This window comes from Lagopus leucura, unplaced genomic scaffold (genome assembly GCF_019238085.1).
Source record: "Lagopus leucura isolate 7727_CA_CO unplaced genomic scaffold, USGS_WTPT01 Super-Scaffold_100053, whole genome shotgun sequence".
Taxonomy (NCBI): domain Eukaryota; kingdom Metazoa; phylum Chordata; class Aves; order Galliformes; family Phasianidae; genus Lagopus; species Lagopus leucura.
Window position 1 is genome coordinate 1,013,423 of NW_024962299.1, and position 23,553 is coordinate 1,036,975.

Sequence of the window (23,553 nt, forward strand, 5' to 3'; positions counted from 1 at the left end):
ACACGCCCCACGCCCGCATGGCGAGAGGCTATTGGCTGTGCGCGTCGCGAGGGGCGGGGCGAGGGGCCCTTCCAGCGTTCCGATTGGCGAGGGCGGGAGGCGGCGGCGGGGCAGCGCGCCGCGGACTGGGGGCGGGGGAGGCGGGGATTTGGTGCTCCGGTAAGGACGAGGCGCGGGACCGCGGCGTGAGAACAGCGCGTTTATTGAGGCGGCCGGCGCTAAGTGCCGAACTTCTTCTGCTGCACGGGCGGCGGAAGCTCCGCGTTGATGTCCACGGCGGGCCGCTCCACCGTCACCAGGCAGCGCTCGTCCAGAAGGTCCGCGAACAGCAGCGGCTGTGGGCACAACTGTGTGAGTGCAGGGAACGCGACAGAGCACCGAAGGCAGCGGTGCCAAGGGCGCTCCCGGGTATGAGATGCACGCAGGGACCGCGCCGCCCACCTGGAACTTCTTGCAGATCTTGAAGGCGTGAAGCTGCCGGCGCCGGGCGGGCTCCGAGAGCTGCTTCAGGGTGCTCTGGTTCATCAGCAGGGCGTTGTTGTCGGGCAGGGGCTGCGGGCACGGCCCGTGTCAGTGCTGCAGCTTGGGCACCAAACCCTGTGCCCACCCCCTGAAGTACCGCACACCACCCGCCCTTCCCTTTGAACCAGCACAAGCAACCCCTGCGAAGCTCCAGCAGTGCCCTTCTCAGCTCACCAGGGACTTGTCAAGGACACACAGCATGTAGACATCGTGCAGCAGGACCTGCGAGGTGTTCTTCGGGTTGAAGGCGATGTGGGTGATGGGCAAGTCCCTCTCCAGCCAGAGCCTGTGCAGCCCGTTGTTCTGCACCGCGCGGCTCCAGGCCGTGTACTGCTTCTCAGGGATGCTGAACTCAAAGAGCTGTGGCACAGGAGAGAAGATGGGTCCCCATCATCAGCCCAATGCCAACACACAGCCGATCCCAAGCAGCACGCGGCTGCCGCAGGCACAGCTCCCACCTGCTGGTCCGAGTAGGAGATAAAAAGGTTGTTGGTTGCTGGGTGGATGGCGAGGGCTGTCACCGCGCAGCTGTAGGTGGGCACCGTGCAGTGGTGCTGAAAGGCAGAAGGACAACACTGCCCCACGTGTCCTCGGCCACTCGCCGGTACCTCCCCCAGTGCCCGGCTCCAGGGACACCGCAGAGGGCCCCACACAGAGCCCTGCCTGTACCTTGAAGTGTTTCAGGCTGTAGACATGCACCTCCCAGTCCCCGCTGACCGCAGCCAGCCAGTTCCCATCAGCACTCACTGCCAGCAGGTAGACAGCTTCCCTGGTCCCTGAACAACACACACACAATTGCTACACAGACACAAGAAAATGCTACACAGTCACAGTCAGGACACACAAGTACCCAGAAATGCTCTCCATCTTCACCCCCATGCTCTCAGGCACCTTAAACTACTCCAAGGTGTTCCAGATCTAGGGCAGCACCCTCAGCCGTGTGCCCACAGGGGCCACAGTGCCTGCTCCCTACCTGCAGGTGGGCGCAGCGTGTGCAGGTGTTTGCAACCTCCCAGTTCCAACAGCTGCACCACATGGACAGAGCCTCTGTCAGAGGCGATGAAGAGTCTGCCTGAGTCGGAAGCACACTGCAGCTGGTAGGCCGGGAGCAGCAGCTTGGGCACGCCAGGGACCTTGCAGGTGGAGAAGGCAGCACTGGCAGTCACACTGCTGACAAGCAGCCCCACTGCTGCTGACCCACACACTGTGCCACCAGCAGCCCCAGCTCCCTGCGAGACCCCCCAGCCCTCACCTTCTTGACGCTGATGCCGTCGCCCTCGTGCTGCACACGGTAGAGGTGGAAGCGAGACGCAGTGCTGTAGGCAATCCAGCTGCCACAGGGTGAGACACAGCTGCAGCAGATGTGCTCAGGACCCTGGAGATGTGGAGGTGCTGAGTGGGGTCTGCAGAGCACCCTGGCACTCGCAACTTGGCCATCGGAGGAAGCAAAGCTGCCAAGCACAGGTGCCAACTCCAGTTCAGTCTTACCTTGCTCTTGAGCTGCAGGAGGTGCTCCGGCATGCGGCTCACGGGAAGGACCTCTCCATCCTTTCCTGGAATGACAGACAAACATCAGTAACAACAGAAACTATACAGGCCCTGGTGAGAATAGCAGGGGACCCAGAGGGCGTGATGCCAGACACCAGGATGGATCCAGACCCTTCCCTGGCCGCCTTAAGGCTAAGTTCCTCAGGGCACCACCCAGCTCAGCAAGAAGAGTATGTTGCCAGCAGCACCATGGTCCTGCACAGCACTGGGTAACACAGCCATAAGCAAAGCTGGGCTGCACCATTCCTCCACTGCCCTGGCAGATTGCACCCTGTAGTCCTCCAGACACTGCCCTGGAGTTAAACTCAGAGGTCTGTACCCAACAGACACCAGCAGACGTACCAGTTTTATTAGTAGAGCCAAGTCTCCAGAGCTCCAGGTGCTGGGAGAACTGGAAGAGGAGGAGCCGGGCTTTCCTGGCACAGGAGACAATGCGTCGCTGCAGGCAGAAACGGGCACATTGTCATGGACCACAGCCTGGCAGAAAGGGTTGGTCCAAAGCTGCAATGGCTTGGGCTGCCAGCAAGCAACAACCCAGGTTCTATGGGATGTGAACCAGGAGAGGGAGCCGCAGCAGGACCAGTAGGACAGGCTCATCAACTCTACTCTCCATCTCACTGCATCACAGGAGCCCACAGACATGCCAGGGCCAGGAGGGCACCCAGAGGGGCAGGCAGAGCCTGGCTGCTCCCACAGAGCTCACCTCATGGCCCCAGGAGCCACCACAGGACCCTGCTTAGAGCCACACTCACGTGGGGAAGGGTGAATTTCCTCAGCGCTGTGTCGTAGCCCTTCTTCTGTACCTTCTCCATGAGCGGGCGGATCACCAGCTGGGCATCCAGGCCTGGAAACCAAGTGGAGCTCATACAAGCAACTATTGGAGAGGGGGGAGAGGAGGGGAAGGGAGGACGGGGGGGAGGGAAGAGAAGAGGGGGAGGGGAGGAACAGGAGGGAAGGGGGAGCACCCATCGAGCTTCCCCACACAGCCCTCACCTCCAGAGATGAGAGCTGTCGGGGTGTGCACCACAGCTCGCACGTCGTGGGTGTGATGTTGGAATGGCTTCGTCTTCACCCAGCGCTTCTCCTGGCCTCCTGCCTTCACTGGCAGCAGCTGGAACTGGTAAGTGGCCCCCGCCGAGGTGCCCACCACAATGCTGTCCTCTTCCTGGGAGAAAGAGAGGGCTGCTGATCACAGGGCACAGCGATGGATACCACCTGGGTGCTGGCACTGCTGTCCTGGCCCAGGGTGACCTCACCTCTGACACAGCCAGCGAGAGTGCAGCTGAGGTGCTGACAGTGTGGGAGTCCTGCAGAGTCCCTCGCTCCCAGTCCCAAAACTGCACTCTCCCAAATGAATCCGAGCTGATGACGGTGCCACTCGACAGGAAGGCGATGCTCCACACAACGCACTCGCGCTTCTTGGACTTTGGCATATGATAGTTCACCATGATCCTCTGGGCTGTTCGGCCTGAGGTAGGGAAGGGTTGTTCAAGATGGGGAGAGAGTGGGATGACCTCAGGCTCCTCACTTTGTCCTTTCCCTGTGTCCTGTGTGCTGCAGGACTCCCAGGCTGGGAGCTGTGGCAGTGCCAGGCAGACATCCCAAAGCATAGACTTGTGGCTGCTGATGGTGCCCCAGGACACGGGACACCGCAGGCTGACACCTGAAGGCTGCTCCAAGGAGCAATGCCCCAATCTGGGGCAGTTCATTACCTGAGCGGACATCGAGCACACGGATGAAGTTGATGGAGCCAGCTGCCAGGTGGGTCCCCGAGGGATGCCAGGAGAGGCACAGCACACGTCCTGTAGAGATGGAAGCTCCAGGTGTGCTCCAGGGCACAGCAGCCTTTCGGTGACCAGAATGGCACGAGGAATAGACAAGGGGATGGCCCTGCAGAGCCCCCCACACTCACCTTTCTGCCGGTCCAGGTTCTTCTCAAACTGAACACCCCCAGGCACCACCTGGAAGAGCTTCACCGAGCCGTCCTCACAGCCAATCTAGGGATTGGGGGTGTAAGGATCAGCTCCTGGAGGTGGCAGCTCCTCTGCCATTGTGAGCCCCATCCCTGCTGCTCACCGCCAGCCGTGTGCCATCGTTGTTGGCAGCCATGCTCCAGATGGGTCCCCCGAAGCCATCGACAGCGCGGGCCGGGTGCAGCCGCTCCAGGTCATACTCAGTGATGTCCCCACTCAGGCCGGCCCCAAAGAGCCGCTCCCCTGCTGCCCAGCACAGCGCTTCCACTGAGCGTGCCTGGTGCCCGGGGATGGCCTAGGGAAGCAGGCCCCATCACCACGGCTCTGTTCCACCCGTATCCCCACCGCCCCCAACCCCGTGGCCCCTGGTTCCCTGCTGCTTCTCCCCTGTCACCCCACACCCCGGTTCCTCCCGAGTTCCTGTTAACACCCCAGCCGTGCTCTTCTCAATAACCCCCGGTTCCACATTGTCACATGACCAGGTTTCCCGCCGGTCCTCCACCATCACCCTCCACTCACCATCCCCACCATTCACCCCCGGTTTCCCATCTATCACCCCGCCCAGTTCTCCCCTTCGTTACCCTCAGCCCCCAGCCCAGTTCTCCCCGCTCTCCCTCCGTCTCCCTTCCATCACCCAGCCCCGCTCCCACCTCCTGCCTTCCCACCCAGACTCCCCACCACCACCACCGCCCGGCCTGGTCCTCCCCGTTCTCCCCGCATTCCCCGCCCACCTTCTCCATGTAGTAATTAGCGGCGAAGTTGTACACCTCGACGGCGCCGTCGGTGCGGGCGAGCGCCAGGCGGCAGCCGCGGTGCCGGTAGGCCATGCAGCGCACGCCGGCGGGCACCAGCTCGAAGAACCGGACGCGGTGCACCTCAAACTCCCCCATCGCGGCTCCCGGCCCCGCTCCGCTCCGCCCTGCCGGGCCCCACGTGCGGCGCCGCGCTCCCGGAAGCGGAAGCGATCCCCAGTACCTGGAAGCGGAAGGGCAGAGCAGAACGGCGGGAGATTCGGGTGTGCCGGGCGGTGGGAGCGGAGCCGGGGGTGCGGAGCGAGGCGGGCGGCACCCAGCCGGGACGGAACAGCGGGGCGGGCAAAGGGCTGCGCGCGCGGGGGGGGGCGGGGGGGGGGGGGGGGGGTGAGAGGGGGCCGCGGCCCCCCAGGGGGCGGGGGGGGGGCGGTGCGATTTTGGGGTACAGGGCTCTGGGCGTAGAGGATTCGGTGGGGTGTGGGCATGGGGAGGAATTTAGAGCATGGGGAGGGCATCAAGGCATAGGGAGCAGCTGGATATGATGGGAGGTATGGTGCTCGGGGCGCTGAGGGTTTGGTGGGGTGTGGGGTTATGGGGGCAAAGCAAGGCACAGGGGGCAGCTGAGTATAGTGGGGCTTTGAATGGAGTTGGTATGGGAACGTTGGCTTAGTAGATTCATTGGGACATAGGAAAGGATCATGGCACAGGGGATGTGGGACGGTTCAGGGCATGGGTTTGAGGAGATGGGGGTCCCAGTATCACGCAGCAGCTTGAGGGCTCTTCCCATCCCATCCCCTTGCAGTGACAGCAGCTCTGCAGAGCCCACATTATGGTGCAGCTCATCATCTCCAGGTGAGTGAGGGCCTGGGCCTGCCATGCTCGGGTGCCCTGTGCCCGGTGGGCGACACCACTCCTCTCCCTGGCAGTGCTGGTGCAGGCAGCCTGGAGCGCTGGGTGCTGGTGGAGCTGCAGGGAGAGGTGGAGCCGCGTGGTGGCGGTGCGCTGCCTGGGAGTCTGCTGGGAGACCTGCACTACACACGGGAGGTGAGCAGCGCTCTGTGAGCCCGGGCTGTGGGGCGGCGATGCCCACAGGGCCGTCCTCACCCCACTCCTCCCATGCAGGGCATCCCCGTGCTCATCGTGGGTCACCACATCCTCTATGGGAAGGTGGTGCAGCTGGAGAAGCCCTTTGCTGTCCTGATGAAGCAGGCAGCCGACCCTGCAGGGACGCGCTACGCTGTTACCGCCCTCATCAAGACCAAGCTGCTCTTCAAAACGCGGCCCAAACCCATCATCACCAACGTGCCCAAGAAGGTGTGAGGACACAGACCTGCTGCCACGGGAGCAATGCTTTTCCTTTGTGACACTGCTGAGGACAGCTGGGGCATGAACACAGCGCCCATCTTAGGCAAGGGGCATCCTGCAGGGCCAGGCTGTGCCCCTAATGGGGGCTGCACATGATGTGCCACCAGCACTGCCCAAGCACCAGAACTCAGCTCTGCAGCCATGCACATCGTGCTGCCAGCTCTGCCCATCCTCCTGCCTGTGCCAGGTATGGCTTGGGCACACTCTCAAGCTGGCTGCCTCCTCATGTTCCCTTCTAAAGTCACTCCTGCAGCCAGCAGAGCTGCAGACAGGGTCTATCACTTCTGTTTTAGCACCTTCCCCCCTCGAGTCTCCCCAGACTGGGAGCCCACGTGGAGTCAGGCAGGGGGAGCAGGGATGACACACCATGTTTTGTCTGTGCAAGTCTTTATTGTGTCAAATCCACCAGGATATAAAAAACAGACCTCTCAAAATATGAAAAAAATAGGAGTTAAAAAATAAATAGATTTACAAACAATCAGCAATAAAGTGTAAATACGAAAAGAGCTACAAAAGTCTCCTAAAAAATCCCATCTTAAATAAAAAGCCTGACTTGTACAAAGGTTTTAGCCCTGAAAAGAGGGCCCAGGGGAGATGGCCGTGGGTAAATACCCAGGGGGACACAGTGGGCAGGGAAAGGCTGGGAACTGGCTCTCCCCGCCCTCCTCTGCATGCCCAGACCTAAAACCCAGCGCCTCCCCGCTGTCTAGACGGATGCCAGGTTCCCTCCTCGCTTCTAGAGCTAGGGGGCAGAGGAGGGGCGGTGGAGAAGGCAGCTGGCAGGAAGCCGGGACGTGGTTGGCTTCTTTATGGTGCCGTGGGCTGGCCAGACCATCAGCAACCCATGCTTCAGCTGACCCACGGCCCGGGTTTTTCTGCTTCTGCCCAGGCTGCGGGCACAAAAATGGGGTGCCAGTGCCCCCTCCACATGCTCTTTGGCAAAGCACAACAGAGGAGCTGCCCTCCTGGGGCAGCCAGATCCCCAGAATGGAGTTGGAGGGAGCTGTGGGTACATGCCCGCACATACACAGCCATGGGGATGGGGGTGGGTGGCTTTTGGGGACATTCAGAGCTCCATGGAGACAGAGCAGGGGATGCTGAGCCCCCGTGGGTGGGCCCAGCTGGCAGCACCAGCCAGCGGTGCCTGGCATTGGCACAGCACCTGAGCGACGTGGTGCCAACGTTGGGATGAAATCCAATTTCTGTCCCTAAATCATGGCAGAGAGGGGGCTGAGCCTGCAGCCGGCTCCCGCCCATGCAGGGGCTGCACAGGGATGGTGGGGAAAAAATCCTGGGGTGCAGCAACTCCAGCAGCATTGAGCATCACAGCTCAGCACCTGGCTGGACACGTGGGGTCCATCCTCCACAGTGCCACGGGGGGGACATCGGGGGTCCCAGGAAAGCACCAAAGGATGGGGCCCAGCAGGGCAGGGGGAGCCCAACCAGCGGAGCTCCCGCTGTGCCCTCACACCAAGGCAGCGAAATGCTCAGCGTGGCACAAGGAAGGACCCTGCAGCACCAAGGCTGTGCCAAGCACAGCTCCATACAGCCCCGGCGCGGCCGCTAGCACCCTCGGGGCTGAGTTTTACAGAAAACAACAACAAAAAAAATTAAAAATAATTAAAAAGGAAAAAAAGAAAACAACCGCAATTAAAAAAAAAAAAAAAGCAAGACTTGATCACAAATGCTGACCTTGGGGTGCGCTCAGCGCTGCCGCACGCAGGGAGCAGCAGCCGGGTGGCCACCGGTGGGTCAGCGCCAACCGCGAGGGGACTCACGGCGTCCTCACACCTCGGCAAAGACCAACCCGCACTGCTCCTGCCGCTTCCCGCAGCGCCGCGCCACCATGGCCAAGTAGAGCGTCAGCAGGGCCACCCAGTAGCAGGCGTAGAGGACGGCACCCGAGACGAGGAAGGCAACCTCGGTGTCGCTGAGCAGGTCCTGGCTGTAGGCTGTGTAGGCCAGGCCGCCCAGCAGCACGGCCGCCCACACCGACACCGGCAGCAGCCCCACAAAGTTGACCACGATGGTGCGGCGGCCCGACGTGCCCCAGCCCGACTTGTTGATGGTGGCGATGGCAAACATCTTGGCGGGCAGCAGGCTGGACATGTAGAGCAGGGCGTAGAGGGAGACGAAGATCATCTCAGCACTGCCACGCAGGAAGCAGGCGTAGGTGGCCTTGATGATGCCCACCAGCTGCACCGTCAGCAGGAAGAGGAGGATGTTCCAGATGCGCCCGCGGTAGAAGAGCTGGATGACGGTGGCGATGAGGAAGAAGGGGAAGAAGCCGGTCACCACCGACTCGTAGGTCATCCAGAGGTGGTGCTTGTGGAACCACAGCGCGTTGTAGAGCCACTCACGGAAGTAGGACTTGCTCCAGCGGGTCTGTTGGTTGAGCCAGCGCAGGTAGCGTGTCGGCGTCTCCGTCAGGCAGCGGGAGCGTGCTGTGTACTTGGTCTGGTAGCCCAGGCTGAGCACGCGGTTGGTGAGATGCCGGTCGTCCCCAAAGCTGCACTTGGTGCCCAAGAAGGTCTGGTGGTACCAGTCCTCCAGGAACTGCTGCAGCAGCGCGTTGCGGTACATGCCCAGCGGGCCGCTGATGCACTGCACGCAGCCGAAGTAGGACTGGCAGGCACGCTCCACGTTGAAGGCCATCCAGTACCGCACGCTGCTCAGGAAGGAGATCCACGAGTCGTACTTGTTCAGGATCTGCGGAGGAGATGGGGTCAGTGCCACCAATGCAAGAGCGGTGCCCCGTGCGCCCCCTCTCTGTCCCACCGCCATACCTGGACATCGCCACCGACGCCACCGACACGGGGGTCGGACTCCAGGATGCGGAGCATCTCGGCGGTGCAGGCGGGGTCCAGCACTGTGTCTGAGTCACACACCTGGGGGCAGAGGCAACGTCGAGCCCCGCTCTGCCGCCCACATGCACCCGGCAGACAGCCCAGCCCCAGCCAGGCAAGCCTGAGCCACGGCCGGCGAGACGAGGCAGAGCCCGCAGAGCAGCGGGCGGTGAGGGGAGCGGAGCGCTCCGCGGTGCCGGACACCGCTGCCCCAGGACACCCAGTTCTGGTCAATGGCATCGCGGTGGGACACCCCGGCTGACCCCAACCCATGCATGGGGGTCTGGGCCCCATGCGGTGCTGCACGGTGTCCCCCGGGTGACACCGGCACGCAGTAGGGGATGCACCAAGGAAGCAACACTGAGCTCTCCCACGCGGCGCCGCACCCCGTGAGTCCCCAGATCACCCTGCATGTCCCCCCCCCCACCCGCCTGGACCCCACATCCACCTGGATGTAGTCCACGGAGTCTCCGAGTGCCCGGAAGGCCGTGTACATCACCTCGCGCTTCCCGCCCCACTTCTGCAGGATGCAGGAGTATGTGGTGCCGCGCACCAGAGCCTGCACGTGGGCCAGCCCTTCCTGCAGCCCAGCCTCTGTTTCGCCCTCGCCCCGTGCGTGGAAGTTACTCCTCCAGACGTAGCTGCCCACGCGCTCGGAGCCCATCACATCGTGGAAGATGTCCAGCATGTAGGTGTCATCCGGGCTGTTGCCATCCACCACCATCACCACTTTGAGGTCAGGGAAGGCGATGCGCTTGACAGAGCGCAGGCACTTCTTCAGGTAATCGGGATCCTCCTGGTAGGCGGCGATGCAGAGGGCCACGGAGCGGCCCAATCGCACCGGCTGTCCCTCAGCCCTCATGCGTCGGTGCTCCAGGAAAGCAAAAAGGCTCTGGATGAAGAGGTGCAGCCCCAGGATGGCCCCGTAGAGCCCAAAGGAGAGGTAGTGCTTCTCCGTGTGGATGAACTGGTACCCGGTGACATAGGCGGCCAGGATGCCCCCCAGCACCGCCAGCGCGAAGAGGCTGGTCCCGACGACACGCAGCGCCGTGGAGAGGCTCACTGGCATCTGGGTGGGATGGGACAGTCAGGGCACGGCCACCACCCAGGGGGCAGCGCGATGCAGGCACAGTGACCGGGTGGTCTCCCAGCCCACGTGAACCTCATCCCCACGCAGTTGGGATTTCCCCACCCGCAGCCCTGCGGGGCTGGGCTGGAGGACAGGGAAGGGCACGGGAACAACGGGCAGCGGGCTGACCCCGGGGGGCAGGAACAGCCCCGGGACCCCCGGTCCTCGTACTGCGGGACCCGGCTCGGCCCCTCCCTGGTCCTCGACCCCAACTGCGGGACAGGGACTGCGCCGCGGGGCCGGGGGAGCCCGGGGCTGAGGGAGGGGGCGGGGGCGGGAAGCGCTTCCCGGGGGCTCCGCAGCGCCCCGCCGCTCCCGGTCCTTCCCCGCCCCGCGGCCCCCGGTGCCGCTCCGCGCTGTGGGGGGGCCGCGGGCGGTCCTGCAGAGCCGCGGGGGCGGAGGAGCCCCGGGCTGGCACCGGCGGGGCTGGGAGGGAGGGAGGAAGGAGGAGGGGAGGGACCGTACCGGGACTCACCGTGCTGCTACCGGTGCGGGTACCGGTGCCGGTGGTGCCGCTCGCCCCGGCCGCCGCCGCCGCCGCTGTGCGCCCGGCCCGGCCCGCGCGGCCGCTTTATACCGCGGCGGGGCCGGCACCGCCCGCAGCCCGCGGGGTCTCCGCCCGGCACCGGGACCGGCACCCCCGGCACCAGCACCCCCGGCACCACCCCTGGCCCCGCCCGCAGCCCCCGGGACCCGCCCGGCACCGGCCCCGCACTGCGGGATGCACCGGGCGCCGGGTCCGTCCCCACCCGTCAGCCGGGGACAGCTGGGAAACCCGGGGACACGGATCTACCAGCCCCGTGCCGTCCTCCAGGACCCTCCCCACCTCCCCGCGTCCCCTCCGTAGCCATCAGCCACCGCCTCCCGGGGACACACGGGGACACTTCGTGCTGTCATTCTGTCCCCGTAGCCCCTCAAGAACGGAAGACCTGCGCCCATCACACGCGATGTCCCCGTGCCAGGCTGACGGCAAGGCACCTCCAGCCCCGGAATGGACCCCGCCGAGCCGCAGCCTTTCCTCTTTGGGCTCAGATCCCGCACTTTTGGGTTCCTCCCAGGCTGGGTGCAGGGCTCGGTGCCGCCCTCCAAGGGGACACTCCCTGGGCGGACCCCGGGGGTCCCCCGCGCACGGTGGGACGAGCTGGGACCCCCGCACTGCTGTCGGGCTCCCACGTGGCACCAAACGGTCGCATCTGAGTCCCTGCTGCTGGGGCACGGGGTGTCCCGGCACTGCAGGGAAGGGACGGGGACAGGAGGGTGCACACCGCGCCCCGCTGCAGGTGCCCAGCGCTGGGGTTACGCTGCGGCCCCGTTACCTTTCAGTGTGATCGCAGCTCCCGGGTGCTCTCCCCGCACGAGTGCTTCCCAAGGTATAAATAAAATTTCCTCCTCCTTCGGCACAGAAATCTCCTTGTTCGCAGCGGCAGAATTGCAGTCAGACGCCCAGGGAGCTGCATTAATACAGACTTCTCATTCAAACCCTTCCTCTGGCCGTCTGCTCCAGGCCCTGGCAAAGCACAGCCGGTACGGCTGCATCCCGGCGTGCGCCCGCAGCCCAACGCCGGCAGCGGCTGGCGGTGGTGACAGCGCAGAGGAGCGCCGGTCCGCCAACGAGGACAATGCGCTCCTGGCCACACACACACACCCAGCACGGCACGGCACGGCGCTGGTGGCTTTGCTGGGGGTGGGGATGCAGCCCGGTACCCCAACCTTGCGGGGCTGTGGTGCAGCAGCACTGTGCAGCCCTGGCTGGGGGTGGCTGAACGCTGGTTTGCTGCAGGGTGCCGGACCCCCGGATACCCTGCTGTGATCCTGCAGCCCCCTGCCCTGTTCACCCACTCTGCTCAGGATGTGCAGTGATGCTGCAGGGTTGGGATGTCCCCCTTGCTGGGGTACCCCTGGGGGCTGCCCTGAAAGAGGGAGAGGGATGACCCCAGTGCTAGAATGCTCCCAAACACTGGTTTACTGTGAGGGCCTGCAGCCCCCTGAGCACAGAGGAGCTCCAGTGCAGGTCCACAGCGCTGTCAAATAGGCAGAATGTCTCCAGTGCTGGTGGGGTACAGGAGGTTAGTAATACCATCTCCTTTTCCTTATTTTCTCCTGGGAAAATCACTCAAATATGGATAAAATTACATTTTGAATCTGATTTGGCTGCTGCTTCCAGATATCTTTTCCCTTGGCCCATAAATGCCTCTTGATGCCCACAGGAACCCCAGGGACTGAAGGGCTGAACACCCCTGGCCATTCCAGGGTCCTGACACCCCAAATCCCCCAGTACCCAGGGGCTCTCCACGTGTCTCACAGCTCAGATGGCACCAGGGCACTGTGTGGCTCCCAGAAACAGACAACACACAGCAGAGGATTTCTCCTTTTAATGTCACCCCCCCATGCTGCCCTGGATGAGGGGCACTGGAGATGCTACGTGCCCCCAGCACCGCTGTGGTTACACCATGGCTGACACCTGCTGAAGGCAGCCCAGGGGCACAGCAAACACGTCTCCTCCAGGGAGCAAATTGACACAGCACCGGAGCAGGAAAAGTGGCTTTCTGGCTCCCGGCACCCGCTATGGCAGCACCACGATTTTCTTTTCCAGCACCTGTGGAGGGAAGAGGACGCTCCTCATGGCTGTGTCCAGCTCCTCCAGTGCCAGCTGGGCGTGCAGCACGGCCGCACCGTCGGGCTCAGCTGCCACCACGTGCTTCAGCAGGCGGTACAGGTCCCGCAGCACGTCCTGCAGCACCTGGGGAGAGCGGGCAGCAGTCAGAACCCGCTGGGGCCTCCTCAGCACCCGGGGTGAGCCCCAAACACAGTGCGTGGCGTGTCCCGGCAGGTGGCCCATCCACCTGGCCAGCAGCGGGACGTGGCCCCGCCGCACTGCTGATTCACAGCCCTCCCCTCCCGTGACTCAGTTTCCCCACATGCAGGCAGCACTGCATGATCTCCCCAAGCCCCTAGATCCTTGCGAGGCTGCGGGACACGGGTGCAAGCTGGGCAGCCCCGGCAGCAAACCCGGTGGGCACAGCAGTTGAGGACAGCCACGAGACTGCAGCACCAAGCCCTGGGAGGGAGCAGCACCCTCAGCCCCTCCATAGGATGAGGCCCCGTGAGCAGCCCCAGTGACAGCATGGGGCACAGAGTCACTGCCTGCACAGGGACACAGCAGGAAGCAGAGCTGCTGGGGATTCCAAATGGGAACCAGCTGCTTCCTTCCTAGGAACTGAGTCCCAACACACTCATTGCTGGGAAGGAGGGAGGAAGGCAACGATGACCTAAGGAAACCTGGTCCTTTCCAGGTCAAAGTATCCATCACCAGGGCTCCAAGGGCAACTTCCCAGAGCTTCTCAGGATATTGTTTGTCATCGTGGCCCCTCTGCCCCAGGAAGGAGGATGATGTGCTGGTTACTCTTCAGTGGTTGAGCACAAGGACATGGACACTGGCACCAAGCACCCATAGGCAGCACCTGGGAGAGGTTCTGAGGCAGTTGGTTTGCTGAGACAAGCAGACGTGGGCTCAGGAGGAGCCATGAGTGAAAGATGTTCTATGTGGTTTGGGGAAGATGAAGTAAATCAAGACTGTGACACAAAAACATCACTGCGCCACACGCCTGTGTCCTTACTGCCCCCAGCTTGGGTCCTGCAATCAGAGGGGCTATCAGAGTCCCCAACCCACTCGTGCCCCATGGTGGACTGGCAGAATAATGCACCAGGGACTGGTGTGTCCCCAAATGGCTGCACGCTGATCCTGAGCTGCTCTTGCCTCTCCCAGTGTGCTCCTCTGCTCGCTCCTTCTACAGGGAGGGTGAGAATGGAGGGAATAGATGAAAAGGGCAGTTTTGGTGCAAAGAAACAGAAACAATTGCAATTAGGAACTTAGAAGGGCTTTGCCCAACTGGGCTCTTCCTGACACTGGCTGTGCTGGTGCTGAGAGCACTGTTTATAAGAGGATGAGTTGGTGCACCCAGCCCAGCCCTCTCCAGGCTGTTCCCACCAGGAACATGGTACACGCTGCTGCTCACACCAGAATCAGCAATAACACAGGCAGAGAGCCTGCAGCTGTTCAGGTAATTATAGCTCAGTTAATTTTCTCCTAACTCACTGCAGCTGCTCCACACACTGCTGCCAGGAAACTGGGAGGCACTGTGGAGCAGGAGGGGGCCCTCAGGGCGAGCACAGCCACCACCAGCACGGGGACATGTTGAGGTGGTGCTGGATGCAACAGCCCCTAAGAGTAGGGGGGCATCCCCAGCTTGAGGGGAACTGCCTGCAAGAGAAAGTTCCCCCACATGCACACCCAGCCCCATCCCTGCTGCCCTCCTTGTCACTGGGGTGGGGGACACTCCCGAGGGGCACCATGCAGTGGGAAGGGACCCACCTCGGTTGCCTTCTTGCTGAGCCCCCGCAGCAGCAGCACCACCACATGCACAGCTGCTCTCCGCACCTCTGCCTCAGGGTCCGTCTTGGCGATGGCCGTCAAACAGGAGGACACCTGTGAGGATGGCACAGGGAGATCAGCACAAGCACACAGGGTGACCTGGTGGGGACAATGCGTGGCTCTGGTACTCGGCTTGTGGCCCGAGTCTGGTGGATGGGGACGGAAAAACCCTCCCAGCACCTCCATCCTTCTGCAACACTGCTCTGGATGCACTGCAGATCTGTCGCTGGGCAGCAGCATCACACTAAGAATTGGGGCAGTTTGCTCGGGGCTGGGACAGGCTCTGCTTATGGTCAGTGGCAGCAGAACAAAGCAGTGGTGAGCCACACACTCAGGATGGGATTTCATCATCGGTACTGAAGCACAGAGACTTTTCCTGAGCCCAGAAGAGGATGCAGCCCTGCGTTCTTCTCCTTCCAGCTGCAGAGCTGCAGGCAAGCCGTCTGCCTCACTGCAACTGTGCAGAGCACTGAAACAGGGGGATGGACTTCCGCAGTAAAAATCAAAACTGCTGCAAGTCCTGCAGAGCGTCTGGCATTATGAGTGCCAGGGGGAGCAGTCCAGCTGATGCTGGCACTGTGCTGGCTGTCAGCTGTCACCCTGAGCACGGCAGCAGGTGAGGAGGCAGCGCCGGTCCCTCTGCAAAGCTCACCCACGTCAGAGGGCACCGAGCCCAGCAGGACTGCAGCGTGCTCCCAGGTGACACGCAGTGTCCTCAAAAGCCCGCACGGAAACCCTGCTGCCCAGGGGCTGTGCTGCCCTCAAAGCACTGAGCCCCACTGCCTGCAGGGCACTGAGCACCCGCCTCTGCCAGGGGCCGAGTGTAGTGCGGACATCTCTGAGAGCTTTAAGAAAAAGCGGAGTTGAAAGAACCTCATCAAACAGCCAGTGACAGGAGGGAGAATTAGCAGAGTGAGTGCGTTCCTGAAATAGCTGCATGTGTGGTGCATTGGCATCTCATCAGATGCTGTCATTACCCAACTGATGCGCGAGCAGCAAGAGGGAACCCAGGGAAAAAAGCCAGAGCTCGGTGCTGGTGCTTTGCCTTCCCTCCAGCCCTGCGCACTGGCTCTGCTGCTCAGCCCTCATGGCAGCTGCTGGGCACGGGGGCGCAGCTCTCAAGATGCACAGATGCAGACTGGCTCCACTCGAGCCCTGCAGCACACCTCACCCCATGGCACCTCTCTTAGCAAGGGCTGGGAGCTGCTGCCATCGCACTCCTGTGGGCACAGAGCTCCCCCCATCAGTAGTGAGGAATAATGAGGCTTCATTAAAGGGGAGGAGGTGCCTCTGGCAGGTACAAAGCATGCCTTGAGGACTGTAGTGAGATGGCTATGGGAGGAGCAGAAACTGCTGCGTTTCCTTGGGGCTGTCTATCATTTCCCATCACAAGGGACATTTTAAGCTATTTATAAAGCTTTCAGTGCTAGAATTTCCCAAGCGTTTGCTTCAGAATGAATGACTTTCACACTCTAATAGCAGCAAACATCATTCACTTCCTCTCCCACAGTAAGCAGTGAACAAAACCGTGCTGCCGTGCCCCCAGCAATGACCCTGCCAGCAGCTGACAAACCACCCTCATTAACATCCCCCAGCAGGATGCCCCTAGGGCTTGACAGAGCTTCAGTGCTGCCCCCAGCCTCTGTCCTCACTAGACCTCAGGCTGCACCCAGCCCAGATGGAGCATCTCTGTCCCAAGGCAGTGGGAAGAGGGAAGTGACAGAGGCTGCTGGAGAGGGAGCTGATACCTCGTGGATGACAGAGCCCAGCTGGAAGCCGAGTCTCTGGCACAGCTCCCCCAGGTTGGAGAGGCTGCTGGCACGCAGCGTGCTGTCCGGGTTCCGCGCTCCCCGCAGGAAGGCGTGGATCAGGGGCTCCCGGTGCTTGACGACCAAATCCCCTGCAAGAAAGAGCAGAACTGTGGGTCATGGCAATGCCAGATGGTGCAGTGTTTAGACTGCAAGGAGATGCAAGAGCCCCATCCTGCACTAGAGCTCGCTCCCAGCACCGCTCAGAGCAGCGCCAGCCCCTTGGCTCCCAGGGCAGCAGCTCTGCATTGCACAGAACGGGTGGATGCAACATCCAGAGCAATGCTTCTGCCCAGCAGAATCGTGCTCAGGACTTGCTGCAGACAAACCCCTAACGGTGACCTACTGTGCTGCTGGGGACTCACAGATCATTGTCTGGGGCTGCTCAGGGCATCACAAACTCCCTCAGTCTGCTGTTGAGCTTTTCAAATAGGTGACATGCTACAAATAAACAAAAATGGAGTGTGAAGGCCCAAATTCTCACATCATTCAGTGCGCAGAGCCCACACCCAATTAGCACATGCAGACACCAGGAGGTGTGAGCCAGCTAATTAGGAACACCGAGGGTGCAGCCAGTGATCTGCATGCACAATTTCCCAGTGCAGAAAGATGCTTGGAACAGCAGCCCGACGTGCTCCCAAATGCGAGGGCACCTTCCTGCAAGAGCAGTTCCCCTTGAGCAGGGACTGCTTTGATAAGGATTAACCCAAGGTGGTATTTGGGATAAATGAGAAAACAATGCTCTGCACATGGGGATAACCTATGCTTATGGCTACGCTGCCTTGATGCCCCCAGTCCTTGGGAGCCATCAATACCACGCAGGCACCACTCCAGTAGCACAGCAGACAGCAGCAGACAGGGATGGGGACAGAGGGACGTATGGCGGTCCCCAGGCACAAGGCAGCAGGAAAGCTCTGAATCATCACACTGCCAGAAAGCAAAGCACTTCTGGAAACACCAGATAAATTCACCATCTCAAACACTTGAAGCTTTGCAACAAAAACAACTCGGTGCAATTTGTTCTATAAATACACAGGCGTGCCAGGACACAGCGCAGCCCACAGCAAAGGCGCCGCTGCAGGGAGGAGAGCCCCGCAGTGCCGCACCGGCCGCCCGCCGCCAGCGCTTCAGGCTGTGCCACGGCCCGTGCCCACGCTCAGTGCCCGAGAGGAGGCTGCTCGGGGCCGTGCTGGCACTGCTAGGCCCTGGCACAAAGGGCTGGGGCTGTGCTGGGGACAGCAATGCAGAAGTGCTTCTGCACCGGCTGCGCCAAGGCTCAGCCTTGCCACGCGCACACCCCAAGCGCACCCCTCGCCCTGCCCTCCCCGGGGGGCCTTGGCTGTGGGCTGTGCGGCCCTCTGTCCGATCCTCCTCGCACCTCCACACCCGAGATCCTGGCTGGGATCCTGGCTGAGCTCTCCGTACCTGCAAGCATAGCTCCCGCCCTGCTGGTAGGTGAGGAGGCATCTTTAAAGGATAAAGTATCTTTGAAGGATCCAAACGAGCTATGAGTGGAATAAAACCCTGACACACTGCAGCACAATTATGTTATTATCTTAAAAGAAAGGGCCCTTTGCCAATTGCTGCTCATGCCTAGAGCCAAGAGATGGCTCCGTAGCGAGGAGGGAGGATGGAGGAGCTGCTGGCAGCAATGAGACAAGCCAGGAATTGTGATACTTTCTGCTCTATCAGCCCTCCCCTGCACTGCGCAGATGTACACAGATGTTTCCCCATCTGGCACAGCTGCTGGCTTAATGCACGGCTAAGCTCTAATGCACCTTGAGCACAACCAAAGCCAGGAGGCATTGGGCTGGAAGTGCAGGTTGCTGTCACTCAGAGAGCACAGCAGCACATGCCCCCGTCCAGCTCCACCATCACATTTCAAACCCACACCACCTCAGCACATGGCAACAGTTCCTCACATGGGAAGATTTCTCTTCCTTTTTTATTGCAGCAGGACTCCAGGGCATACAGTCACTGTTCTGCCTGAACAAGCCACTGCTGTCCCGTGCAGCCATGCTGGGCAAGGCAGTGTGCATCACGCTGCGTGCTTTGAGAACGGAAGCCAGTAGGGGATACCTGAGGTGGGGGAGCAGAGCAGGGAGGGCTCAGGGCACAGCACAGAGATTTGTTGTGGTCTCAGAGTCCTGGAGAGGAACAGTTCCTCACAGTGTGACCGTTATGGATAACAACAGACTGGACTGATCAGCATGGAGGCTGGGCAGGTTGTGCCTTGCCCCTACATTCCCAGGAAGAAAGGTGGCACAGAGCTGCCACCATGCTGGCAGATACCAGTGGGAATGGTGTGAGGACTGGCTGCCAAGCTGGGAGCTGGCTGTGGCCCCAGTGTTGGCTACACTCCTCTCCAGCATGAGCAGGATCAGACCTTGACAGGAAGGCATGTGGGACCAGGAGAGCTCAACTCATCCCCTGTAGGACAGGGCTGTCGGCAGCCCCACAGCAGCAGGGACAGCAGCTTCCTCCTTCCCTTCGTGCCCTGGGAACACCAACAGCCTGCTCTCATCAGCCTTGTCTCCACCAGAGAAGCACAAGGCGTTTTAGGACATGTCCCAACAACAGCTGCCAGGAAGGCCTCATCCAGCTTTCATCCTTCAGCCCTACATGTCCAGGCGCTTCCCAGCGTCCTCCGATCCCGGCGTCGGCTGCTGAGGGTGAGGGGGAACGGCTGTGGGATCTGCACCCCCGCTCCTGCCCTTGGGGTTCAGCTGGGAAGCTCCCAGTGCCGGGGCAGGATCCCAGCTCCTGTCAGGCCATGTCCCCCAGGCAGGGCGAAGCCTGGGAGGCCCCAGGGACTGGCTCCATCTGCCCCATACGCGGGCGGATGGGGTTTTCCAAAGAATTCCAGGCCTTTGTGCAACACACCAAAGCCTTGGACTTATTTTCCCAGTGGTGCTCCCCAGATTGCTCCTCTGCCCCCATTACAGCATGGGTACCTCCAGCCTCACCATGCCCACAGTGGGTTCAGCCCCATTTGCTAATACCCTCCATGGTCCTGAGTGATACCACACACAGCAAGAACCCATAGTCTGACACAGCCTGGGCTTTATCTCACCTTTATCTTCAAAATGCCCCAGTCCAACCCTGCACCCACTTCTAGACAACAAAAAGCTCCATGTGCTTTAGGTGGGGGAAGCACAGGAGAGCAGCACCCGGCAGCACCCTGCAAGAGCTTTGCAATGTCCCAGTGGGAGAAGAGAGCAGCCAAGGACTCACCCAGCGCCCGAGTGACACGCATCAGCACCTCGCCCAGCTTCATCCTGGTCACGGCAGCTGTGCTGTCCTCTGTGCCCTGGACAGGATGCCCATAGCGGGCCAGCAGGATGGGCAGGATCTGCTCTGGGTACTCACTGGACAGCAAGGCAGCACCTGGAAGTCAAAGGGATTGGGAAAGATGGTCCAGGGTTGAGCAGGAAGATGGCACGCATACGGGTGGTACTGTACTCTGCACGCGTGGCCAGGTACCTGCGATGTGTGCTGGTCTCCTGCCTCCACTGCAACAGGAATGGCTAATGTAGGCTGGTAGCCACAGCTGACCAAGCAGCACCCTGGCAGCAGCTCCCACTGTGGCTCTGCATAATGGTGAGCACCAACCCATGCTGCCACCAGGCCCAGCCTCGTGGCCAGGCCAGTACCAGAGCTCCTGAGCAGGCAGGAAGGAGGAAAAATGCAGGATTTCACTCTCAAAAAGGCACAGACCCAAAATCCATTATAGGTGAGACAGTGATGGCCAGGGAAGGGGTGAAGCGTTCCAAAAAAGGCAGGAAGCCAAGCAGTGCCTGTATGCTGTGTGAGCCCAGGTGACAGCCTGCTCCTCAGGGATGCCACTCCTGGGCAGAGGCAGCAGCTGCACTGGGGCTGCACAATGCTCCAGATGATAAAACCAAACTGATGGGGCCGTGATGGAGGGAACCAGTGTGGGACAGGCCCCATTGCCCCTCTGGCTCCCAAAACGTGCTTTGGGAGATGCGAAGGACGTCGTGGCACATCTCAGGCTCCTTGCAGGAATCCCTCCTGCATAACCAGGGGAACGACCCCCAGGTCTCTCGCTGCTTGCTCAGCATTGCTGGGTTTTGGCCTGCAGGTATGCCCAGGCTGAACATGAATTCTGCACAGATGAGCACGCTGTACCCTGCCAGCTCAGCAAAGCGTATCACGTAGCCCCCTCTGCACAAAGCCAAACCACCAAGAGTCTAGCGTGGAATGAGCTGGATGCCAAACTGAAAGATAAATAACAGTTGGCAGCAGGTGTCCACTAATTACTGCTGGTTAATATTCATTGACCCAGTGTCTACATAACAAGCCAGACATCACTGGCTGCAAGACACTGCCACAGCAAGCACCGGGCTGGGCATGCTTCTGGGCACCACTTGGCTGTGACTCCTGGAGCCCAGTCTGGCCTCTGCCCTCTCCTCCTGTGCAGCCCAGAGGCTGGCTTTGTGCTGAGCTCCTCCAGTACTGAGGCTCCTGCATGCAGGCACTTTTATGGCCACGGCACTGGGATGGGGAAAGGCAGCTGCTCTCCAGGGAAACACGAATGGCAGAATTTGACCGTGCCAAAAACTGAGTCAGAGCGAGGGCTAAGAGTGAGCCCAGATCCAGCTCTCCTGCCCTCCAGGAACCTTCACCTCCAACCCAGTTCCCCAGTTATCACAAAGCACTCAGCACGAGTTACCACCCACAAGCCCAGGCACATCCAGAGGGGCAGCGACCTCTCCTCCAGCATCAACCACACGTGCACCCAGTGCCGTGGTTCCCATCTGTGCCACTGCAGCAGCCAGCTCCCAGCAGCAGCACTGTGTGCCCAGAGCCGAGCCCTGCAGGCACAGCGGGAGCCCTGAGCAGCACTGGTGCCTCTCCTGCTGCCCTCTGGCCCCACGTGTGGCACAGCGAGGCACGGCAGAGCACAGCACAGCACGGTGCAGGTGCCAGCACAGCACGCAGTGTGAGTCACCACCACAGGGAACTGCGTCAGGGTTAATCACAGCCATAGCCAGGCTGTGAAACACAGAGGCAGCTGCACACCATATATTAATCACTTAGGGAATATTTCAGCCTTCATTTCTATTTCACCTGCAGGGCAAGGACAAACCCCTCACACTCAAGACCATACAGGCATGGAGAGGAAAGTATATTGATAAGATCGCTTTCCAACTAGGTTTGAAGGTTACCTACAAGTGCAGCGGAGATGCAGGGGCAGTGCACCCTCTTCCTGTCTCCAGCTCCCTTAGCCTCAGTGAGCTGCCTGCCCACCAGCTCTGCCTGCCCCCAAGGGAAACCCGGCCCTGCAAACAGTTTCCTCTCCCATTTCAGCCATGCCAAGCTTGTAGTTTGCTTCACAGGGGTCTCCCAAGGCTCTGGTTACATTCATGGAACAACTTCTCTTCAAATTACCTCTGCTACTTCACATACACACAAGAGACAGCAATTTGAAACAGCAGCCCATTGCACAGACACCTAAACCACGTCTGGGTTTGGAAGCTCCTGCATGCAAATCACTGCAGTCAGCCTGGTGCCACCGCATCAGAACAGCAGGACAGGGAATAGCTGAACGATGAGCAGGCCAAGTCCCAAGGGTCTGCAGGGAAAGCAGCAGGGCTGGGGGCCCAGCAGAAGGGGAGCCCCAGGCATGCAAAGCTGGGCTGTGTCCTTCCAGCTTCCTTCTCCAAGCCTCTGCTACCATGCAGCTTAGGCTCTAAAAGAGCCGCAGTGCAATGCCAGCACCAAGTATTCCCAGCCCCCAGTTCCTGCCTGCATAGATTAGGTGCCAGAAGCACAGACCCAGTGCAGGGACAGTGCTCAGCTCCTGCTTGTCCTCAGCTGGAGGACACCCCGAGCAGTAAAACAGTGCAGGGCACCCTCACCTCTGCACTTACAGCTCCACTGAGGATGCACACTTGTGGTCTGTGCACATTAGCAGTTAAACCAGGCAGTAAATTAACTAATTACCCATTGACGAAGCACAAGGAGAGCTCCAACTAGACAAGGCCAAGGAGACGGCACTCACCAGCTTCAGGAAATAGGAGCCGAGCCCAAGCTCTAGCTGTCCCACTCCTAGTGACACTGCAGGTCCCTGGGAACATGTGGCACAGGGGGCATTGCTCCTAAGCTCCCAGCCCAGCCATGCAGCACTGCCATACAGACCACGGCTGTTGCAGCAGGTCAGCTAAACACGTAGGAGCATCACTGCTGCCTGCTCAGGGCACAGCATTTAGAGGGGCATAGCAGCACCACCTGCTACTGGTCTTGAGGCTGCAGGCACGAAAAGAGGTGGCTGTGCCTCCTGGCATCACGACCTTTGCAGGGAAACAGGAGGAAGGAAGCAGGGGCTGGCAGACAGGTTGGCATTTGCTTCCCCCACATCTGTTCAACCTCCCCTACAACCAGGTGTCTTCCAGGGAACAGCTCCCAAGCAGGTTAGAAATCTCAGGAGTGGTTACTTAAGTCTTTGTCACCGTTCCCCCCGGCAGGCCTATTTCCACAGCACCAAGATAGAGGAGGGCTATGGCTGGAGCACCACAGCTCACTCACTGCTTCCCCACCCCTTCACGGTGGGAAACTTCAACCTTCTGCTTCAGGAAGAGCTCAGCCACAGTCTCAGTGGGATGAGACTGAAGCCACAACACCTCCAAAGGCCATGTTCCCCCCGCTCCAAAAACTCATCTGTTGGTGATGTTGGTGACGCTCCCACCACCAAGACAACCCAGCTCAGAAAAGCCATGGCAAGGGGCTGTAGCGGGCTCAAAGCCCTGAGTGCAGCGCAGTGCCGCCGCTTGGCTTGGCTCCTACGCAGCCCTCCTTGGTGCTACCACCCCTAAGCCCCTCAGTGGGCTCTTCTCCAGCCTGTGCCCTTGTAGCAGTGCCCAGGGACCCTGCACAGCCCAACCACTCTACCACACAAAGCACAGCACCACGTACAGATGTGGCACTGCCACTTGCACACAGTGCTGTCACTCCCCACTGCTACACAGCTGCCCTCCCCCAGGTCATGAGTTGCTCACCTTGAATGGCAGAAAGGTACACAAAGGAGTCTTCATGCTGCAGGTTTTCTAGGAAAACCTGTAAAAATCAAGGAACAGATTTGTTACCAGCAGTCTAGAGCCCTGCGGCACAGGCACTGACACGAGGTGGGCACTGACACGAGGTGGGCACTGACACGA

At 60.8% G+C, this 23,553-nt stretch overlaps 4 protein-coding genes across 4 annotated transcripts in view; 1 reads left to right on the plus strand and 3 right to left on the minus strand.

Moving 5' to 3' along the window:
* Nucleotides 1-186: 186 nt before the first annotated feature.
* Nucleotides 187-4,970, minus strand: UTP4 (UTP4 small subunit processome component). Its single transcript, XM_042885898.1, has 16 exons — nucleotides 4,775-4,970; nucleotides 4,147-4,338; nucleotides 3,983-4,067; nucleotides 3,783-3,872; nucleotides 3,327-3,538; nucleotides 3,064-3,235; nucleotides 2,823-2,914; nucleotides 2,413-2,509; nucleotides 2,011-2,075; nucleotides 1,775-1,897; nucleotides 1,496-1,655; nucleotides 1,192-1,298; nucleotides 981-1,076; nucleotides 697-882; nucleotides 442-552; nucleotides 187-335 (listed from the first exon to the last, which is right to left on the minus strand). Exons 1-16 carry the CDS (start codon nucleotides 4,931-4,933, stop codon nucleotides 219-221), a joined length of 2,064 nt encoding a protein of 687 aa, XP_042741832.1. The 5' UTR covers nucleotides 4,934-4,970; the 3' UTR covers nucleotides 187-218.
* Nucleotides 4,971-5,047: 77 nt separating this feature from the next.
* On the plus strand, nucleotides 5,048-6,686 carry CHTF8 (chromosome transmission fidelity factor 8). Its single transcript, XM_042885950.1, has 4 exons — nucleotides 5,048-5,088; nucleotides 5,598-5,647; nucleotides 5,722-5,839; nucleotides 5,918-6,686. The coding sequence occupies exons 2-4, from the start codon at nucleotides 5,625-5,627 to the stop codon at nucleotides 6,113-6,115; spliced, it is 339 nt and encodes a 112-aa protein (XP_042741884.1). The 5' UTR covers nucleotides 5,048-5,088; nucleotides 5,598-5,624; the 3' UTR covers nucleotides 6,116-6,686.
* A 1,259-nt stretch (nucleotides 6,687-7,945) lies between these two features.
* HAS3 (hyaluronan synthase 3) lies at nucleotides 7,946-10,090 on the minus strand. Its single transcript, XM_042885943.1, has 3 exons — nucleotides 9,455-10,090; nucleotides 8,947-9,048; nucleotides 7,946-8,869 (listed from the first exon to the last, which is right to left on the minus strand). Exons 1-3 carry the CDS (start codon nucleotides 10,073-10,075, stop codon nucleotides 7,946-7,948), a joined length of 1,647 nt encoding a protein of 548 aa, XP_042741877.1. The 5' UTR covers nucleotides 10,076-10,090.
* Nucleotides 10,091-12,492: 2,402 nt separating this feature from the next.
* TANGO6 (transport and golgi organization 6 homolog) overlaps nucleotides 12,493-23,553 on the minus strand; it is a 26,781-nt gene continuing 15,720 nt past the window's right edge. Inside the window, exons 13-17 of the mRNA XM_042885899.1 lie at nucleotides 23,395-23,452; nucleotides 19,610-19,762; nucleotides 16,316-16,467; nucleotides 14,508-14,621; nucleotides 12,493-12,875 (exon numbers count right to left, since the gene is read on the minus strand). Coding sequence (XP_042741833.1) covers nucleotides 12,699-12,875; nucleotides 14,508-14,621; nucleotides 16,316-16,467; nucleotides 19,610-19,762; nucleotides 23,395-23,452 — 654 coding nt within the window. The 3' untranslated portion in view covers nucleotides 12,493-12,698. The remainder of the gene's footprint in view (nucleotides 12,876-14,507; nucleotides 14,622-16,315; nucleotides 16,468-19,609; nucleotides 19,763-23,394; nucleotides 23,453-23,553) is intronic.